The following is an 18,340-nucleotide window of genomic DNA, read 5'->3' on the forward strand; positions in this document are numbered from 1 at the left end:
GTGCGGCTTTCTCCACAGGTGCTGTTCCGGGCGGTCACCTTCGCGCTGAACGCGTTCACTCTGCGCTACCTCTCCAGGGAGCTGATCGGCGTGGTCAATGTGAGGTGAGGAGGAGGCTGCAGAGCACCCGGCCGGGAGGCCTGTGTCCCGCACGGCGACCGCACCGTGCGGCTTCCCCGGGAGCGGAGGGGGTCTGCGGAGGGGCTCTGGGACAGCTTTTGTGCAGGACCTCGTGAGCAGGGTCACTAATAATGCTTTGCATAACGCTGTTTAATTTACTGTTGGGTGTTTTACAGTGTTTGATCACTGACTGTCTCCCGAGTTCTTTTTTCAGCCTCAGAGGTACTGCTGGCCTGTTTTCCATGTTAAATCATTAACTTGCTGAGGAAAAACTACATAACTTTCGCTCTTTTATTTTTTTAAGGTATAGTGATAACTTAGTTCCTGTCACTATGTTCTCTTGCATACCCATTAGATTTGTCTGTGAGGCAGTCCTGTGTGAAAACTGAGAGTGATGTTACTGCCTGAAGGATGTCAGAAACACTGCGTAAAGTAGTTTTCTCTCCTTGTTTTACTTCCTCTTCTCCGTTAGGCTCACTCTGCTGTATTCAACGGTTGTCTTCTTGGCCAGGGAGGCATTTCGCAGAGCTTGTCTGAGTGGAAGCACCAAGAGAAACTGGACCAAAACGATTAATCTGTTGTGGCTGACGTAAGATACCTTTAAAAATTTACTCCTTTGGAATTAATTTCTAGTTCTTGTCTGAAAGCTCACAGAACGAGAGCAAGTGTTTATTTACTGAGGTGATTATTTCAGCATTGAGCATTTAGTAGCCTCACACATGTTTCAGGACTGATGCAGGAAGCTGGTTAAGTCTGTTTCTTTAGCATTTATGTACTTAATCTCTTTTTGGAGTGCATGGGAAAGTGCGTCACCCAAACTGTTACCAGGAGCTGTTCTGTCGCTTACCCTGGAGTAATTGTTGAACACTGGTACGGTTTAATGGCAGGGCAACATCAGTGTTTGTGTTGGGTGGAAGAGATGTGACAAGGTGAAAGAGTGAGTTGGAACTAAGCAGGAGGGAGTAAGCAGGACTTCTGCTTTACACTGTAGTGCTGTTTATAGCAGAAAGTGGATAGCTCAAAGTCTGTGTGAAGCTGCAGGCAGAGTGTCATCACACTTTGTGGGGTCATGCATGGTTATCTGCGTACAGTTATAAAGAAGAGGGATTGTCGCATTCAGGGATAGGTTTAATACTGATATTTTCAATGTGTTGGATCTGTTTTCTCAGTTGTGTTATAATCAGTTTTCTGCTGTTTGACAGCTTTCAAGTGGGCATTAAATAGTGGAGTTAACAATGACTGTGTACACCTTTTTCTTTTTTAACTCATAGAGAAGCATAACTTAAAATGAAGATTAACTTTCTTGAAGGTTCTGAAATACATCTTAGGAGCTTGGTGTCAAATACTTCAGGGATCTGATAATGGGAGGGTCAAATAGATCCTGCCTCAATGATGTAAATTTCCTGCATTCTGCCAGAAGCTTTGTGTTCCTGAAGCAGTGTCTACAGAAGGTGATACATGCCTGCACTGCTGTGCCTAGCTTGGCTTTTCAGCTAGTCAGTAGTCACAGTGGCTCTAAGCTACAGTAGAGCGTTGTGGACTGGCATACCTGAGGTGCAGGCATGCATGTTCTTATCATGCTACTGTCACTTTCTGGAGAACCAGTAATATCTGGAAGGGTGTGACAGGCAGTTGGAGTGGTGGCATCTTTACCTGTTACAGCAAGACCCAAAAAAGCTTGTCTGCCAAACCCCTGGTAACAACAGACTATCAAAACCACAGTATTCTGCAGGCTGATAAGGGATCAGAATTGTTTGGCCCTAGGGAATGAGAAATGCAGGTGGGTGACCTTACTTTAGGTTCTTGAGTAGAAAATAGACAAGTCAGAAAAATATTTTGTGTCTTGCAAACAGTGCCTTAAAGGTGTTCCTGACACACACAGAAAAAAGGCATTCTTGGTATAGTAACAATAGAAATTATTCCTCGGGGCCTGTTAAAAAATTATGGCCATATGTGACATTTTAATCTAATTTTATTATTTTTATTTATTTTTTTCTCTAAAGTAACATTTCTATTGATTTGTTTTTATATTAACTTTTTAGAGTCCCTCTTGGTGTTTTTTGGTCTGTTTGCTTGGGCTTAGTCTGGCTACACTTGCTCGAAGTACCTGATCCTTCTGTGGTTCCTCATTATCAGGCTGGTGTAGTAGCATTTGGTCTTTCTGCAATTATTGAACTTCTGGGAGAACCATTCTGGGTTTTAGCACAAGCTCATTTGTTTGTGAGACTTAAGGTTAGTAAAGTACATGGGGTATATGTGTGTGTGTGTAATTATCTTTGTTGAAAAGAAGATGTTGCTGAGCTAAATCTTTCTGTATTCAAGCATATGGAAAAAAACCAACCCTGTGCATACTGTTTAGTACTGTATAACATAGTTGTAACAGGTATGAATTTGTATGTGTTAAAGCAAGGAAGTTGGTTTATTTAGAAACTTATCACCTTAGTGGTCATCAAATACTTAATCACGAGTTTTAATTGGAGGGAGAGGCACACATCTTCCATGATTTCACATTTCAATTGATTGTTGATAGGAAATTGTCAAATTGAGAACGTGATTGTCTCAAGCAAAATTTTCTACCTTGTGTTGCATAAAAAGGACTGGGAAAGTGCAATGGAGGAATTGTGAAATGCAAGAAAAGAAAATTTGCACAGAAATTGCAATCTCAGATGGCTGACTCAGCAGAAACTGTGATAAAGTGATGCTGACTTTGAAAGTCTTCCTACATATTCCTACATAATTTTTGTGTGTGAAATTAATGTAATTTAAGTTTGTGTGTGTGGTCAAGTTAGCAGAAAATAACCCTTCTCTCTGTTCTGTCTTAAAGGTGATTGCTGAAAGCCTTTCAGTAGTGTCAAAATGCATTTTGACAGTTATTTTAGTAGTCCTTTATCCTCAGTGGGGCCTCTACATTTTTTCCTTGGCTCAGGTAAGTTTCCTGTGTTTTTCAGTGTTGGGTTAATGATTGCACTCGATTTTCAAGGCCGTTTCCAACCTAAAAGATGCTATGATTGTATGAAGAAACAGATGTAGACAGTAGCTATTCTGTCAACTTGATTTTTGACTGAGTGAATAATGCTTTAAATTGGACTTTAAATAATCATTCTAAAAATGCTGAATAGAACATGAAAGTTATTAAAGGACTATGATAACCTATAAGTTGAAAAAAAAAAAAAAGAGAAAGAAACAAAGATCAACAGCATTCTTGAGAGGTGTTAAATTCAAGTCTATGTGTAATTTAATGTTGACAGGAATGAGGACTGCTTAATACATTTTTTTTTCTCGCTGACCTTGGAACTCTTAATGTGTAATTCTAGCCTGCATTTCTACATTTGTAAGTTAAGTTTATATTACTCTTTCTTCTCTCCTTCTGTGTCTTTCCAGCTTTTATATACCAGTGTGCTGGTACTGTGCTATGTTATTTATTTTGTGATGTTTTTGGGATCTCCTGAAGCAACAAAGAAGTCATTTCCAGTTGCTAGAATGAAAGCTCTGTTGCCTAACTTGGTGGAAGATGAGGTAGGTTGCACAGTTTGAAGTCTGTCTTGAGAAAGCTTTGAAAATTAGTTGGAGATAGTGGAGTTGAGTGATTTGGGGGATATCTTCGCACTGTTGAAGATATAACTGATTAAAGGAAAAAAAAAATACATAATTCTGTTTATAGTTTGTATTAGTAAAATCCTTGTCAGAAAAAAGATAGAAAACTTCGTGCTTATGGGCTTGTGGCTGACTTCTCTTTTAGTAGCTTTGCACAAACCGTTAACTGGAGATAAAACACAATCAGTGTGGGGGGAATGACCAGGTATCGCACTGGATCAGGAGCAGGGTGGAAACCAGAATCATTTTACCACGGGGTTTGGTACATTGATTTTTTCCACAAAAAACCCACGGTGTTACACAGCATCCTACAGATACTCAAATAAGTCTCAAAAGAAAATGAAGCAAAGAAAGGAATGAAAAGATGCAGTGAGGAAGATGATATTTTGAAAAAGATTTGCAGATTGAAAAGAGAAAGGTCGTTCTTGAGGGACAATTTGAAGAGCAGTAAACAATTGATCTCTACAGTGAAGGTGAAAGTTATACTGGCATGCATGTGGGGTTGGTTTTTTTCCTGTCTCTTAACTTTGGTAAGTATTTTCTGTAGAAAGCTTGTTTGGGTAATTTATCTGCAACAACAGTGATTTCCAGCAAGTGTTTGCCACATCAGAGTGATGTTGGTGCTTAAATTTAGCAATATTTTAGATGAGTTGTTAGTAACTGACACTGTGGGTTCTCCTCATCAGTATAGATAGAGCTAGCCTACAGTGTGGTTCTGGCTTTCTGTTTTCTGTTTCAATCATGTTTCAGTACATGTTTCATTTCAGTACTTTTTTTGCAGAGTTTTGTTAACTGGAAGGAAGCACGGCTGACATGGAGTTTCTTCAAACAGTCCTTCTTGAAACAGATTTTGACAGAGGGTGAGGCTTGATCTATAGTAGTGATGAAGAAGGGACAGTGAATACTATTGATCAAAGTGACATAAAGCTTGAGAAAGCTGGAGGTGGGGAGTAGCAGGAGCGGGCATGTAACTTTCAGAAGTTCTCGGCAGCAGATGTTACCAACCTGAATGAAGTTTTTGAGGGTATTGTGAACTAGGTGCTGTCCTGTTGGACTTTGTCTCTTGAATACTTTATACTGGAAGTGCCTGAACAAGAACAAGTTCCTAAATGTTTCCCAATACTTAAGTTCTTTGTTTTGAACTTACAGGTGAACGCTATGTGATGACATTTTTGAATGTGTTAAATTTTGGAGATCAGGGTAAGTGTGATGGTATTGTGGGATAGTGACACAATTTTCTTTGTGCTCTTCAGGTGGTTTTAAATTGACTCAAAGTATTTGAAGATAACTTAAAAATCTGGGAAGATTTCAAAGCCTTTGTGACTTTGAGATGCATGTCAGAGAATGATTGATACAGACATAGAGAAGAATTTAATTTAAGATCCTGAATTTAAGTTTTATTTGTATTTTAATCAGAACTTTCCAATTGGATGTGTGATATCATCTATCTTGTTTCTTAAAAAAAACCAACAAAACAAACCAAAACCCAAACCAAAACACCCCCTCCCCCCAAAAAAAAACCCAACCTCAAAACCCCCCAAAAACACCACCGACAAAAATAAATAACCCACCAACACACCCCCCTCCCAGCATCATCAGTATCTGATGTGTTATAGCTGGCTATGGTTTTTGTAAATCTCTTCTCCTGCTGTTTTCTGTCTTCCATTTGAATCTGCGTTAGCTGTAATACCAAGAATGTCATTGTTTATAGTATTGCTTCTCAAAATTGAATTACGTTCTGTACAGGAAATCAGTGTGGCTGCAGAGTAACGTGTGGCAGTAGCTATTCAGATGACTGAGTTGGCGGCAGCTCAGGTCTTTACAGCTCAGAGAAGGAAATTAGGCTGTAGTTGCTGGCCCGCTGTTAGAAGTTGCTTGGCTAGTTTGAATTACTTTAAGTTGCTGGCAGTAGTATGTTTCCTCGTAAATACTGAGTAGATGTGCTTCCCACCAGTAACTGTGGCTGCTTCTGATCCTCCTCACCTGCAGAACAATTGAGCTGCCTCTTACTTGAAGGGTTTTTAAAAGAGCAATGAGTACAAAATGTCTGTACTCTCAGAACGTTGAGGAGCATTGGTCCAAGTCCTGTGAAATCACCTAGAACCATGTCCTATTTGCTGTGAATATGTAAAGCACTTACCTGTATGCCTGACTTTTTATGCTTCAGATTGACAGTACTCTTGTGTCTGTGTGTATACACATGCACACGTAGATGTCTTAGCAGGTTTGTAGTGGTGTTTCGCTGAGGATGGAAGTGCTGTTAAAATGTCATGCAGGCTTGCTCTTCCACTGCGGTGTAAGTAAAACGAAGGAAGAACCTCACCCTAAAACTAGATATCTTTCTCTTCTGTATCAGTAAATCCTTATGTTTGTGTCCTCGTTCAGTGAAATTCATCAGGATTTTTTAACTTCCTCTACAGTAAGAATTTTAAATGTGGCTTGGTGCTGTTACTAGATTCACATCTCTGTGGTTGATGCTTTGTGCCAGCTTTGCCATCTCTGAGCAAGCCTTGTAATTTGAGATGTGGCTGCTGTGACAGAATTTTTAGGGAACACTGCTTTAATGTTGCACAAAATTCTACTTGTTTTCTCTTTGTTCTATGGAAATGTTAAATTAGAATTCATGTAATCGTTAAAGAATTGGAATTTAAATGTGTCTAAAAATATCACAGGTTGCTGCTATGTTGTTTTTTCATTCGTTTTTTTTAAAGGTGTGTATGATATCGTGAATAACCTCGGTTCACTGGTGGCCAGGTTTATCTTTTTGCCTATTGAGGAGAGTTTTTATGTCTTTTTTGCCAAAGTGTTAGAAAGAGGGAAGAATGTAAAGGATCAGAAGCAGGTATGTTTAATTTTGGATTAATTACATGTTAAGTGCTTGGTTTTTGTTACAGATAAGTTGCATCACAGAAGTGTGACTGACAGTACTATGTTTAAATTTGAGTATAAAGGCTGTTAAAATTGAAAAGTTGAAGTGGAGAACAAAACTGTCAAGTGAAGCTGGACCAAAAAGCCAAGAAAATAGGTAAAAAGCTAATGAAATGGAAATTAAGATATGCAATGGCATAGTACTGCCTTGTACTATCAATGATGTTAACATCAGCTGCTCCAAAGGGTGTGATGTAAACCCTACTGTACCCTGTATTTCCAGATATACTTAAGCAATTATTTAAACCACGCAAGCAGACTATTCCTATTAAATAAATGCTGTCTGAAAATATTTATGTGAAAACATAGGTAACTGTTCAGTATTAAACAGTAATGCTTCCAGAGAATGCAATTTTGGGAAGAAAACAATTGTCGTGAGCTTTTGAATTTTATGTGGAGTATCAATGGTTAAATGAACAAGAGCTTTGATCCACAGAGTAATTTTTGTGTATGCTTTAGGTATGAAATTCTTCATCGGTCTTTAAGGTCGGCCTGGGCTTTTGTCTGATGCTATGACAAGTCTTTGCAGTAATCCTGTTTGTTGCACATCAGCATGCAGCTGAACAAATCCCATGCTATAGGGCATTGGTTGGCTAAGAAAAGTGTACATATATTTTTTATTTTATATCTAGTGCACCTGATATGTATGACTGGCAAAATAATTAAGAATTTTTCTTCTATGTAGTGAAATTATATTACAAGAACTACAAGAGTGCTTCTTGTAATGAGGTGGTAGAACTGACAAGTTACTTGTTCTGGTGTGGCAAATCCTGTAGTCTCATGTGGCAATAAAAATCTGACCCTCTGCTGACTCAGACCATGGCCTTGGGCAGGTGCTGTGCTGCTCTTTGCCATTTACTGTTAAGCATCTGCAAGTGCTGTTTGCACGTTTCCTTGAACAGGCATGCTAATGGCTAATATTTGTGGAGAATATGTAACCTGTAAAACCTAAAATGGAATAATAAATACAGTTAAGGCTACATGTATGGATAATTCAGTAACAAAGGGTAAGTTTCACACCTTTATATACAGTGTAAACTGTTCGGGTTTGGTTTTTTTTTTTTTTTTTCTTTTTTCTGTGAGTAGATCTTCTGTGTGAAAGTAACTGATGATTCTGATCCATGTAATGGATGACAATTTTTTTCAGGATGATGTTGCTATGGCTGCAAATGTATTAGAATCGCTGTTGAAACTTGTGCTTCTGACTGGCCTTACCATCACGGTTTTTGGCTATGCCTATTCTCAGCTGGCTCTTGATATTTATGGAGGCTCAATGCTCAGTTCTGGAACAGGTAAGGATTTATAGAGCTGGCAAAAAAGCACTGCACTTTAGAAAGAGAAACTGCAGCTATTATGGTTTCTTGGGTAAATAAGATTTTTTTTCTGTAAACCTGTTACTGAAATCAGTGAGTTGGCTTGTCTGAGTCCAGAACTCATGCCTTCATAGCAGCACCTTTAATATGTAGTCACTTTAAACTAAAATATACTGAGGAGCTCTAAATAAGTGTGATCAGGTTTGGGGCTCTACTTTCCTGCAGAAACCCATACCACAAATTGGAACCAAAGTATTCATAGTTTGGGCAGCTGTTCTTTAAAACTGAAACAGGAGGAGTCTTGATAATAAGAACTACATTGCTGCCATCAAGAAGGAATATTCATGGATACACACTAACCTGTTAAAAAGCATGGGATATTTTTTTCCGTTGTTAGAATTTCTAAAGTACAAGCAAAAGTTGAAGGTCTGAATGAATGATTTTTAAATCATTTACAAATTATTTCTGACCCATAAAAATATGAAGATCTTTTTCCATCTAGCACAGTTTTGAATGTATTGAACAGCTTTTCTGTTTAATACTGTTATTTTCAAACCACACATGGTATTGCTTTTATTAGCTCAGAATGACTATTGCAGGAATTTCCACAAATTTCTGTACAATGCAAGATTTGAGTTATGATAAATACTAATTTTTAATTAGGAAATCCCTCTTAATAAAATCCTTTTTTTTGATGGATCTTTTCTGTTACTATAATAACTGTGGTTCTTGGGTGTTTGTTATTTTATTTGGTTTTTTGTTCTGTATTCTTGTCGAACTACCCAGAAAGGAAACTTGGTCAAATGAATTAAAATTTCCATTGTCTGTGATAACATTACAACTTTTATCTCTTAGTATCAATGAGTGTAAAACCAGTGGTTTTATAAAAGAAGTAATATTTGCTTACTATTCTAATGTGTTTCTTAGGTCCAGACCTCCTCCGATGTTACTCGTTATATGTCCTATTTCTTGCTGTCAATGGAGTAACGGAATGTTTTACGTTTGCTTTGATGTGTAAAGAAGAGGTGGACAGGTGGGAAATAGTGTCCCCAGAATGTTCTTGTAATAAATCTGCTTGGAGTTCACTATGTAAACAGAGCAGTTGTTCTGGTGGGTTATGTGCTTGGAAGTGCTTTGTTTCCAAAGAGCAAACTTCTTTCCATAGTCACTTTAAGAAGTGACTATGTTTAAGCTTTAAGCCACGTTCCTTGTATCCAGAGCCAGGTGCAACAGATGGGCAACCAAACATGCTCTTCTTAGGTTTTTACATGCTTGTATTTGTTGATAAACACTGATCTTCTTAAAAATTTATTTGTAGTGAATTTACACAGAGATTGGTGTATTTGAAACCAGCATAAAAATAGCCTACTCCACCGAAAACTGACTCCTATTTAGTTGTCTGCATAGATTTAGATGTAGAAGCTTTAGCAAATGTTTAAGTGCTTGGGTAAAAAGGTCAGAAATTAAGGAATAGAGATTCATAAATTAGCTTAACTGGGAAAGTAATTTAAAAGTCTTGTTTTCTATAGATACATGCTTGAAGTTACAGTTTTTAAGACGAACAATCAGTTAAAACTCATCAAAATTTTGCAACTGTTTAAAGTTTTTGTGTACAGGTCCTGTGTATCAGGTAGTCTTCTGAATTATCTCAGTTGAGGGTCTGAATTCAGTGGTTTATCTGCTTTTAGTAGGAGGTTGAACTAGATAATCTCATTAGACCCCTTCAAGCCCAGATTAGTTCCTTATTCTGTTCATCCTGGTTATTGACTTTGGAGCCTGGTGGCCTTCCCAGTGCTTCCATCAAGCTTTTTTCACTTACAGAGTAGCTGTCCTTTACAAGACTTTTCAAATTACTTTCAATGAGGTCTGCTTTCCAACAGTCTAAGTAGTATCTTTTTAGACATAGCAGTGCTGCTTTCACGACCTCTTTGAAGTGTGAACTTGTTTCAGAGCCACTGTTCAGAGCAGAAACTAAATAAAGTGTCATCTTGTTGAGCATGAATTTTCTTCAATACATACCTAAAATAAAATAGCAAAAGTGCACAAGTTTTTACATGACTACTCATTGTTACTAAATTTGACTTTCTGAAATGGGTACACAGCTGATTTAGTAAACCAGAATTTCCTTCACATAATTTATTTCTTGGTTTAATGTGTTTGATGTATTTTCCATTCTTTTAGTGCGAGGTATCCCTGCTCATGGAAGGGGGGGTTGGAACTAGATGATCTTAAGGTCCTTTCTAACCCAAACCATTCTATGATTCTTTCAGTGAATTTTTTAATTAACATCTTGGTTCTCAAATTTATCTTTTCCCATTAGAAAATGGGAAGAGAATTTCAGTTCCTTGTTTTAGAAAATAAATTGTCATATTTCTTCAAAGATAAAGTTCATAAATCATTACTGTAACTGTACACATTGATAAACTGATTCTTTTCCCCCCTCCCAGGTACAATTTTGTTATGCTGGCCTTGTCTTTCACATTTCTGTGCATCTCTTATTTCTTGACTCACTGGCATGGCAGTGTGGGTTTTATTCTTGCCAACTGCTTTAACATGGGTATTCGAATAGCTCACAGCATCCACTATATCTATGATTACTTCAAAGAAAGCACTTACAGACCTCTGATGGGCTTACTTCCCTCCCCATTTTTGGTGCTCATTTATATCATAAGTGGAGTGATCACTGGTTTCTCAGAGGTAAGCATCTTTCTTGAATTTTGCTTTCACTGTGAAAATTAATGTCAAATTACTTTTGTGACCCCAGGCAGAGCAATACCATTAGCAAAGAAGGCTTATGAGGATAAACTGGAAGATTTTGTTACAGGCAAGGCAAGATACAATATTAAAACATTTCTTCTTTGATACAAAATTCTCTGCCACCTGTAGAAGGTGTATCTGACAAGTATAATAAAATTTAACACATTTCTGCTGTTTGTGGATAAATCCATGTCCTTAGTTCTTAATAATTGAAGTTTTGCTGTAGCACAGAGAAACTGTTATTAAACATTCTGTAATAATGAAGCAATAGAGGAAAAACAATCAAAACGAACAGAAACAGTAATTGCTAAGAGCACATTTATCACATTTAGTCAGATTACAAGATAGTAATTGCACAGACTAATTATTAGGGAGATGGTAGCAATGCAGCGTACAAAAAATGTGACCAGTTGAAAAGCGTTCTGCTTTAGAAAGGAGAGGTTTGTATTTGGGAATGGGAAATTTCCAGTTTTGCTAGAAAATAGCCTAATGCTTTGCTGCGAAGTAACAGACTTGTGTGATAGCACCAGCGGAGTTTTCCTAATATCTAAATTAACATATTTCTGCAGGCCAGGTAATAGTTAATGTCCACATTTACCGGGTAGCTACTGAATGCTCATATTTTGCTGACAGAAATTTCTTAAGGAGGCAAATGTTGTTGCTGCTAAAAGTGATTTATTGGAGGATCAGTGTGTGTGGCAAAACTGTGCTCAGCTTGATGATTGATGTTAGCATGGTTAAGAGAAGCGTTGGATCTTATTTTTTATTGAGATAGTAAATCTACCTTGTGCTGACTAGTTTTTCCTGCAATTGCTTGTTTCCTTTGTTGTAGGTGTTCTTCTGCTGCGATAAGGGTTGGATGGCAAGGCTGGTGCACATCAGCATGGGTGCTCTGTGCTTTGCCACAACCATCGTTACTATGTTCTGCACAGAGACCAAGCTGATCCACTTTGTCAGAAGCCAGTTCCTCTCCCGGTATATGAAGAAAGGAACATGAAATGCTCATGTGCAGAGCAGTTCTTGTACATGCTTGCAGTAAAGGGCTGTATTTTTTCCATAAGATCAGTATGTGTCCTGGATTCTGCAGAGAGATTGAGTTGTTGGTGTTCTGAAGTGTAAAGCAGTGAGCAGGAAGTTCTGATGTTTACAACTAAATGAATGGAATACACAGCATGTGTCCATGCTTGCTGTGGAAAATCAGTTCATTCAGCAGATTTATTTATGAGGGTGTTGATTAACTTGTCAAAAATAGGTGAAAGAGAAAAGGAGTTTTGAGCAATGTTTGACAGAAGGTGTTAAGTATAATCATATACTGAAGTTCCAGAAGGCTGATCATAAAACTTCTTACTTTTATTCCATTGTTTTCTGGTTTGTCTGAGATTTGAAATGCCAGCACAGATTTGTCTCAATAAAAATTTTGTCTTGTCTGTGGAATTGGATGATAAATATATTTAATAATTTATTTCAAAGATTTTTGCATATTGAAACTTCCGTTATTGGATAGAAAAATCTTCTTTTTGTTACAACCAGTTTTCCCCATGTCTTGTTCCTTGTTCAAACTTAAGCTTTGTATTGATTTTTTTTTTTAATTGTTGAAAATCTGGACATTCTGAAGTTGCAAAATCAGATGTTAAGCTGCTGGGTTAGATTTACTACTGGTGTATCTTATTGTGGGTCTAAAATCTGAATTTACCAGTTTCAGACTGTACAAGTGGCAGGTATGATCAGCATTCCCTTTGCAGTGTTTGGATGGACCAAAAACTGTCAAGCTATGAAAAAATGTATGCTCGGACAGGTACAGTTGAAAGCTTTTAGTTTAATTCTGTAGCAACTCTGCAGATGCTCAGACCTCTTAAAAAGCCACTTTACAGTAATAGCATTGTGGTCCAATAGTTCCCAGTGTGATCTGCTTTCTGGTATTGGTGTCTTCGTTCTGATTTCCTAAACTCTAAAATCATTTCTACTTGGAGAATATCACCAGAGATACTTTATATGATTTGGTGATTTGCCAAATTACCACAGAGAAGCCCAAATGCAATAGTGGAAGGAAAGGTGCACTTCCTCAGCTAATGGTGATGTCTCCATTGTACACCTGGAAGGTACTAGATAGAGACTTGCTGATTATTCTGAAGTTGTTATGAAATCTGTCAGAACAAAACAAACTCTTGTCTTATTCTGTCCAATGAAATGAATTTGGTAGTTCTTTGCCTTTTTAAATTTTTATATTCTGAGTTGTCTTGCATTTGTCAGGTATGTAGTTTGTTATGGAGTACAACCCTCCATTGCAGAGGGTTGAAACTTCTGTATCGTAAATTGTTGATGAATACAGTTTATTTCCTTTATTGACTTGTTTACAATTCCATAGAAAAAAACCCAAGACAGTTGAACTTCTGAACTCCTTTTAGGATCTGTCTTTTTCTGCATGACTTGGGGACTTGACTTTGGGAATATCTCAATCTGTACAATGCATTTTAATAATTACGTGGAGTGAGAGATTTTGTGTAGCCCTCACTTCAAGTGCTTTGGAGATTGAAGAACTTGTATAAAATGAGCTTGAAATCCTGCTGCCTTGTCTAGTGTTAGGATCCCAGCTGTGCAGTGGTATTACTTCTGCTAGTGTTATCATAAGTAGGGTGATGTGAGATCTCACTGTTCAAATAGCGAGCTCTCTAGTCTTATAAATCTTTCGTAATATAAATGCTTTGTATGCATTTAAAGAGAAGTTACATTTTTAAACTAATTCATTTTATTTCATATTGGAAAGGCTTATGAGTAAGGCTCTCTTGCATCTGAACACGTGAGTGGAATTTCATATGAATCAGGAAGACTAAGGCGGCTTAATTACTGTGTATTTGCAAATTAAGGATACATTCCTCTTAAACTTCATCTGTAAGCAGTTCAGTGGTGGTTGGCTGGGTTTTATGTGGTTTTATTTGGTTTTGATATATTTTATGAGGCAGGAAACTGCAAGGAGGGACAGGAAGTATAGATCTATGAAGCTGTCTCCTGGTTTCTTGTTCATCTGTGTGATCCTTAATGTGAAAGCTGTTAATTGCTTTATTTCTAAAGCAGCAAACTCTGCCAAACTCAGGGACAAAGCTGAGATTGAGCTTGACCAAATTTCTCTTTTGATTACAGTTGTGTCAGGTGTGCTATCAAAGGCACGATTGGGATGCTTGTCTATATATTTCATGAAGCTGTTTTGCAGTGTTCTGAAATCCTTATTTCAAACCAAAAGAGAATTAAAGTGTTGGATTTTTAGAGAGAAAGTTATTATTTTGTACATAGTGGTATGGTTTTTGTAATGGTTGTATGAATGACATTCATGTAAGCTGGTTATATAATAGGATAACACCAAATAAAATTTACTTCCCTTACATTTTGTTTTTGTCTTCCAGTTGAGGCTTGTTACAGTGTTACTTGTATCTTTGGTACAGTCGATGCTTAAATTTGGTTGCATTTTCTAGGATCGTTTATGTATAAATTCATTTGTCAACCTAGAAACTTAAGCACCATTTCCTAACACACATATAGATATGTATTTTGGTGAGAAGTGGCATCATTATAGTCACTTTTTTCTCTCTGTTCTTGTGAAAATATATGTTTGTATGAATTGGGATGACCAAGTTCGTTAGTTTGCTTTTAAACAATGCCTTGTTGTGATAAAAGCTGTTTAAGTGGCTAGGAGTAAGCCTGATATTTAACGAAGTTTAACTGAACTACGCTGCAACTGGTTGTGCTAATGCTGGGTACCAAGGAACCAGTTGCTTACTATTCTATTATAGTGTTGTAAATATTTCATTTGTAAAAAAAATTAGGGCAGGGGGGACCATGTGCCTGTTTTTAAGGAGAGGAAATTGGGAGTTAAAGCTTTACCTTAATGGTTCATCTGCTTTCATAGGCATGTAATGTAATAGATGTAAGCTTGAATGTTGACCGCAGTTAAGCATCCATAAGAGGTGTTGACTGGTTAGTTTGGATGGAGGATGTCCTGAGTGCGAGTCCCTTGAGCTCAGCTAGTCCTGATTTGCTGGCTTCTGGAGAGTGCTTAGATCTAAACTTTGAAATTCTTTTTGCAGATGTTGTATTTCTTGCTGTTTGAACATCATACTTTTTTGTGGCTTAATTATCCTTATTTTAATATGGATGAGAGAGGACCAGAGTCTTTATGAACCATATCAGTCCATCAATAGATCTGCTGAGATGCAATGATTTTGTTCGGCACAAAATACATAACTCATTTGCATTCTGATAGTGCTATGGAAATGTAGCTCATTTTCATTGTAAGCTTAAAATGAAGTTTGAGGCCCTCCACATCTGAGGTACAGCTGGGCCATGGAAGCTAAGTGTACAGCATGCTCAAAAGCGTTACCAGCTGGGGGATCTAAACAAATCAGTGATAGGAACTGCTTATCTCTGTTGCATTTTGGATTACCTCCACAAAAAGATGGTTGTTCTCTTCAGTTAATGGATCTGAACTGTGATTCATGTGTTACCTTGCTGTGGTCTGGGAGGAGGAACACACCTGGTTCAGTTGGGATGTCAGTAACCACATGCTGCTGTAGTGAGTGTTTTGTGCAGCTGGACTAGGGTGGTTGCTTTTCCTGCTCCAGTTGTGGGTCAAAGTAAAACCAGACTGGTTTTCTGTTTTGTTTTGTCAGACTTCCTGTTTGGCTGTGGGAAGCGAGCATCTAATAGTTTTGATTTGCTAGGTAGGTTTTGTGATTCACAGATAGGTCTGTGTTCAGTGTGACTTATTTCCAAAGTTTTATGCCATTTCATTGAACTGAGAAAATGGAAAGGAACATAACCAAGAGGACAGATGTATGTGACCCGTTTCAGAAGACTGAAATAATTAAACCTGTGTCAAGAAGAAGAAAAAATTAAGAGCAGTCCTGAAACACAGATAAGATTTATGAGTAGTTCTAATCAGCCAGTAAACAAGAATCGTGTTTTGTTTTTTATACCATACTTCAGTGAGACAGCTTCAGAAAGGGAAGAACATAGCAGAGCTTGGAAGAAGAATGCAGAGTTTTGCCTGTAACTTTCTTGAAGGCAGGAATATTTCAGAATCTTGCTTCCCTTGTGGCTCTTCCCTGGGAGAGGGAGGAGTGTGAAACAGTGCCCTGATGCTGTCCCAAAAATACTTGCTTGTGTCTTGGAGATCAACCAAGGACGATCAACTGTGAAGTACCTGTGAGAAAGAGCCTTGTGGTCACTTGTGAATATCTCCAATTTCCTTCCTGGTTTTGGTGTTTGTTTGTTTGGGGGTGGTGGTGTGGTGTGTGTGGAGTTTTTTTATCCCTGACACAGTTTCATTCCTGTGCTGGTAAACCGTTCATAACCAGCTCCTGTGTGTAGGATCTCCTTTGTTTGCTGAAAAAAATTAACCTGGCCTGTCTCAGTGTAAAACTGTGGTAGGTCACCGGAGTCCTGCACTGGGGTGGAATGAAGAATATGTTGGTCAGCACCTGAAGGTTGCTGACCTATTGGGATCTGCTGCTAAGTGCTGACAGCAAGGAGTGAGGAAGGAGCAAATTAAGGTTGCACAGAAAAGTTTAATTGTGGCTTCTTTTCAGTTCTGTATGCTTGACTTGGCAGTACTAATGTTTTCCTAATGGAAGTTTTTTTAGGGAATAATTTTGTAAGACGAGTACCATGAAGTGCACTCATGTGCCTTTTCTACTTGTGTAATGATTTTTAGCAGTCTCTTGGAGGGGGGAGAGATGTTATGGTGTGAGGAAAGAAAGTGTGGCAGAGTATGGTGCATGCGCAAGGAACATGTTCTTCAGAGGAAAGGTCTTTAGTCTGTGAGTTACTTCCATCTTTGAATGCATTTCTGTCACTGCAGATCAAACTCTGGAGTATGCATCTGCACAAGTGCTTCTCTAGGCACCTTGCAGAACAGGCTTGGAAGAAGCAGAGTGTGCCCCTTTGCTACACTGCTTGCCATTCTGCTCTACTGGTCAAGTAGGCTTTATTTACACTTTGAAAATACAGGCAATAGTGTGTTACAATATTCTTTTCCTCTGCAACAGTCCCCCCATTTGAGATTGACTGTATGTTGTCTTGTGGAAACTGGGTTTTTCTGTGGTTCCTTCAGAACTGTACTGATCGTTTTTGGTGTCTTTTTTTTTTTCCTTCTTCCTCAGATGACTTGTTACACAATAGCTTTACACATGTTCATCTTGGAGCTGTGCTGGATCATGAAAGTGCTAGGGCTTCTTTCAAGTCCTGCTCAGCATGGAAAGGTTGGATGAGGGCTGGGTGGAACCTCCCCTGCTAAACAGGGGCTGGGTGTCATGACTAATCGCCTGGGTCTCTCCTGTATAGCTGTGAGTACCTTGACTCAGGTTTCTGAGGAAAAGTGTGAAAGCTGTGAAAACAGTCTGCAGTAAAGCCATGCAGGATAAGAAAGCTAGAACTGCTTTCTTGGGGCAACAGCTCAAGGATTCTGGAGGCAAAACTCCTGCAGGTATACATTCCTGAATGGAAATACAAAATTGGAAGGTGGCCACTTAAGAGCCCTGAAGGTCCATTTCAGGGAGCTGCAGAAATTCTCTGCTGGATGGTTTGCTATTAGAGATGCTCTGAATTGATGCTATGAACGTACTGTGCTTGGTAGCTTGTTACATCCCACTGATTTCATGTATTTAAGACAATATATGATTTATCCTTTTAAAGTTGCATCTATACTGCTTGTGGAGTCTATCTGCAATTTGCAAAAGTTGCCTGAATTAAATGGCTCAGAGGGAGGATTGCAAATTCATGGAGAGTGCAGGTGAATTAGGTCTTTCTGAGTGAAGCCAGAGAGTGAGAGCAGAAAACCAGAATAGCAGAATCTGAGAACATATATACAGGATAGGTTTGGTATCTGGGTGTTCAAGGCAGGTAGTTAGCATTCCACTGGGGCTGACCACTCACAGAGTGAGGAGGAGAGGATAAGACTTTCTTACCATCCAGAGGAAAATTCAGGGATGTAGGCCATCTGAAGGATATTCTGGTGTGGGAACAGGAAGCTTTCATGGCTGAAGATGCATTGAGGAAGGGTGGAAAAGCATTTGCAGTCTGTCAGGGGAGCATTACTTCTAAGATTACATTAAAGTTGATGCAGTATGGCCTGAGGAGAGCTGCAACCAATTTGACTGGTCCGTTACAGTTAGGAAAAGGAAAAGTAACTGAAGCATAGGAAAAGGGAGATTTGGAATCGGAGGTTAAATTATTGAAGGAACAGGAATGAAATCAGAGTGGAAGAACAGAAGATAAGTCATGCAGAGTAGTGTGCCTGTGCTGCAAAAAGCCTGTGTTCAGCATCTGTGATGCATGTGATGAAGGACATACAAAAGGCTGGACAATAAAAAACTCAGTCTGAGCAGTTAGATAGGTAGTTGAAAAAAGTTTAAGTAGCTTCAGGGTGCTAGTTAGAAGTGATGTTGTGTATTGGATCATTCAGCTTACTAGAAGAGTCACTTGGCCTTTGAAGAGAGCATTGCAAGAAGAGCCAGGTCATTGATTTGTCAGTGCAAGAAGTTAGCCCAGAAAACCTCAGCTCTTGGGACTGAAGTGGAGGTGGTTGGTACAATCTAGACCGCTTTGCAGATGCACCAAGTTACCTGGAAAACGCATTC

At 38.5% G+C, this 18,340-nt stretch overlaps 1 protein-coding gene across 1 annotated transcript; it reads left to right on the forward strand.

Moving 5' to 3' along the window:
- Positions 1 to 3: 3 nt before the first annotated feature.
- Positions 4 to 11,709, forward strand: RFT1 (RFT1 homolog (S. cerevisiae); the record flags this gene model as incomplete). The annotated part of the gene is made up of 12 exons (XM_010021569.1): positions 4 to 104; positions 593 to 709; positions 2,163 to 2,352; positions 2,945 to 3,046; positions 3,502 to 3,636; positions 4,496 to 4,574; positions 4,864 to 4,914; positions 6,426 to 6,556; positions 7,790 to 7,934; positions 8,883 to 8,988; positions 10,403 to 10,652; positions 11,545 to 11,709. Coding segments are annotated over 12 exons (1,572 nt in total), but the record flags the coding sequence as incomplete, so codon positions are not given.
- Between the last annotated feature and the right edge of the window lie 6,631 nt (positions 11,710 to 18,340).

The sequence above is a fragment of the Nestor notabilis genome, unplaced genomic scaffold (assembly GCF_000696875.1).
Source record: "Nestor notabilis isolate BGI_N333 unplaced genomic scaffold, ASM69687v1 scaffold28089, whole genome shotgun sequence".
Taxonomy (NCBI): Eukaryota; Metazoa; Chordata; class Aves; order Psittaciformes; family Psittacidae; genus Nestor; species Nestor notabilis.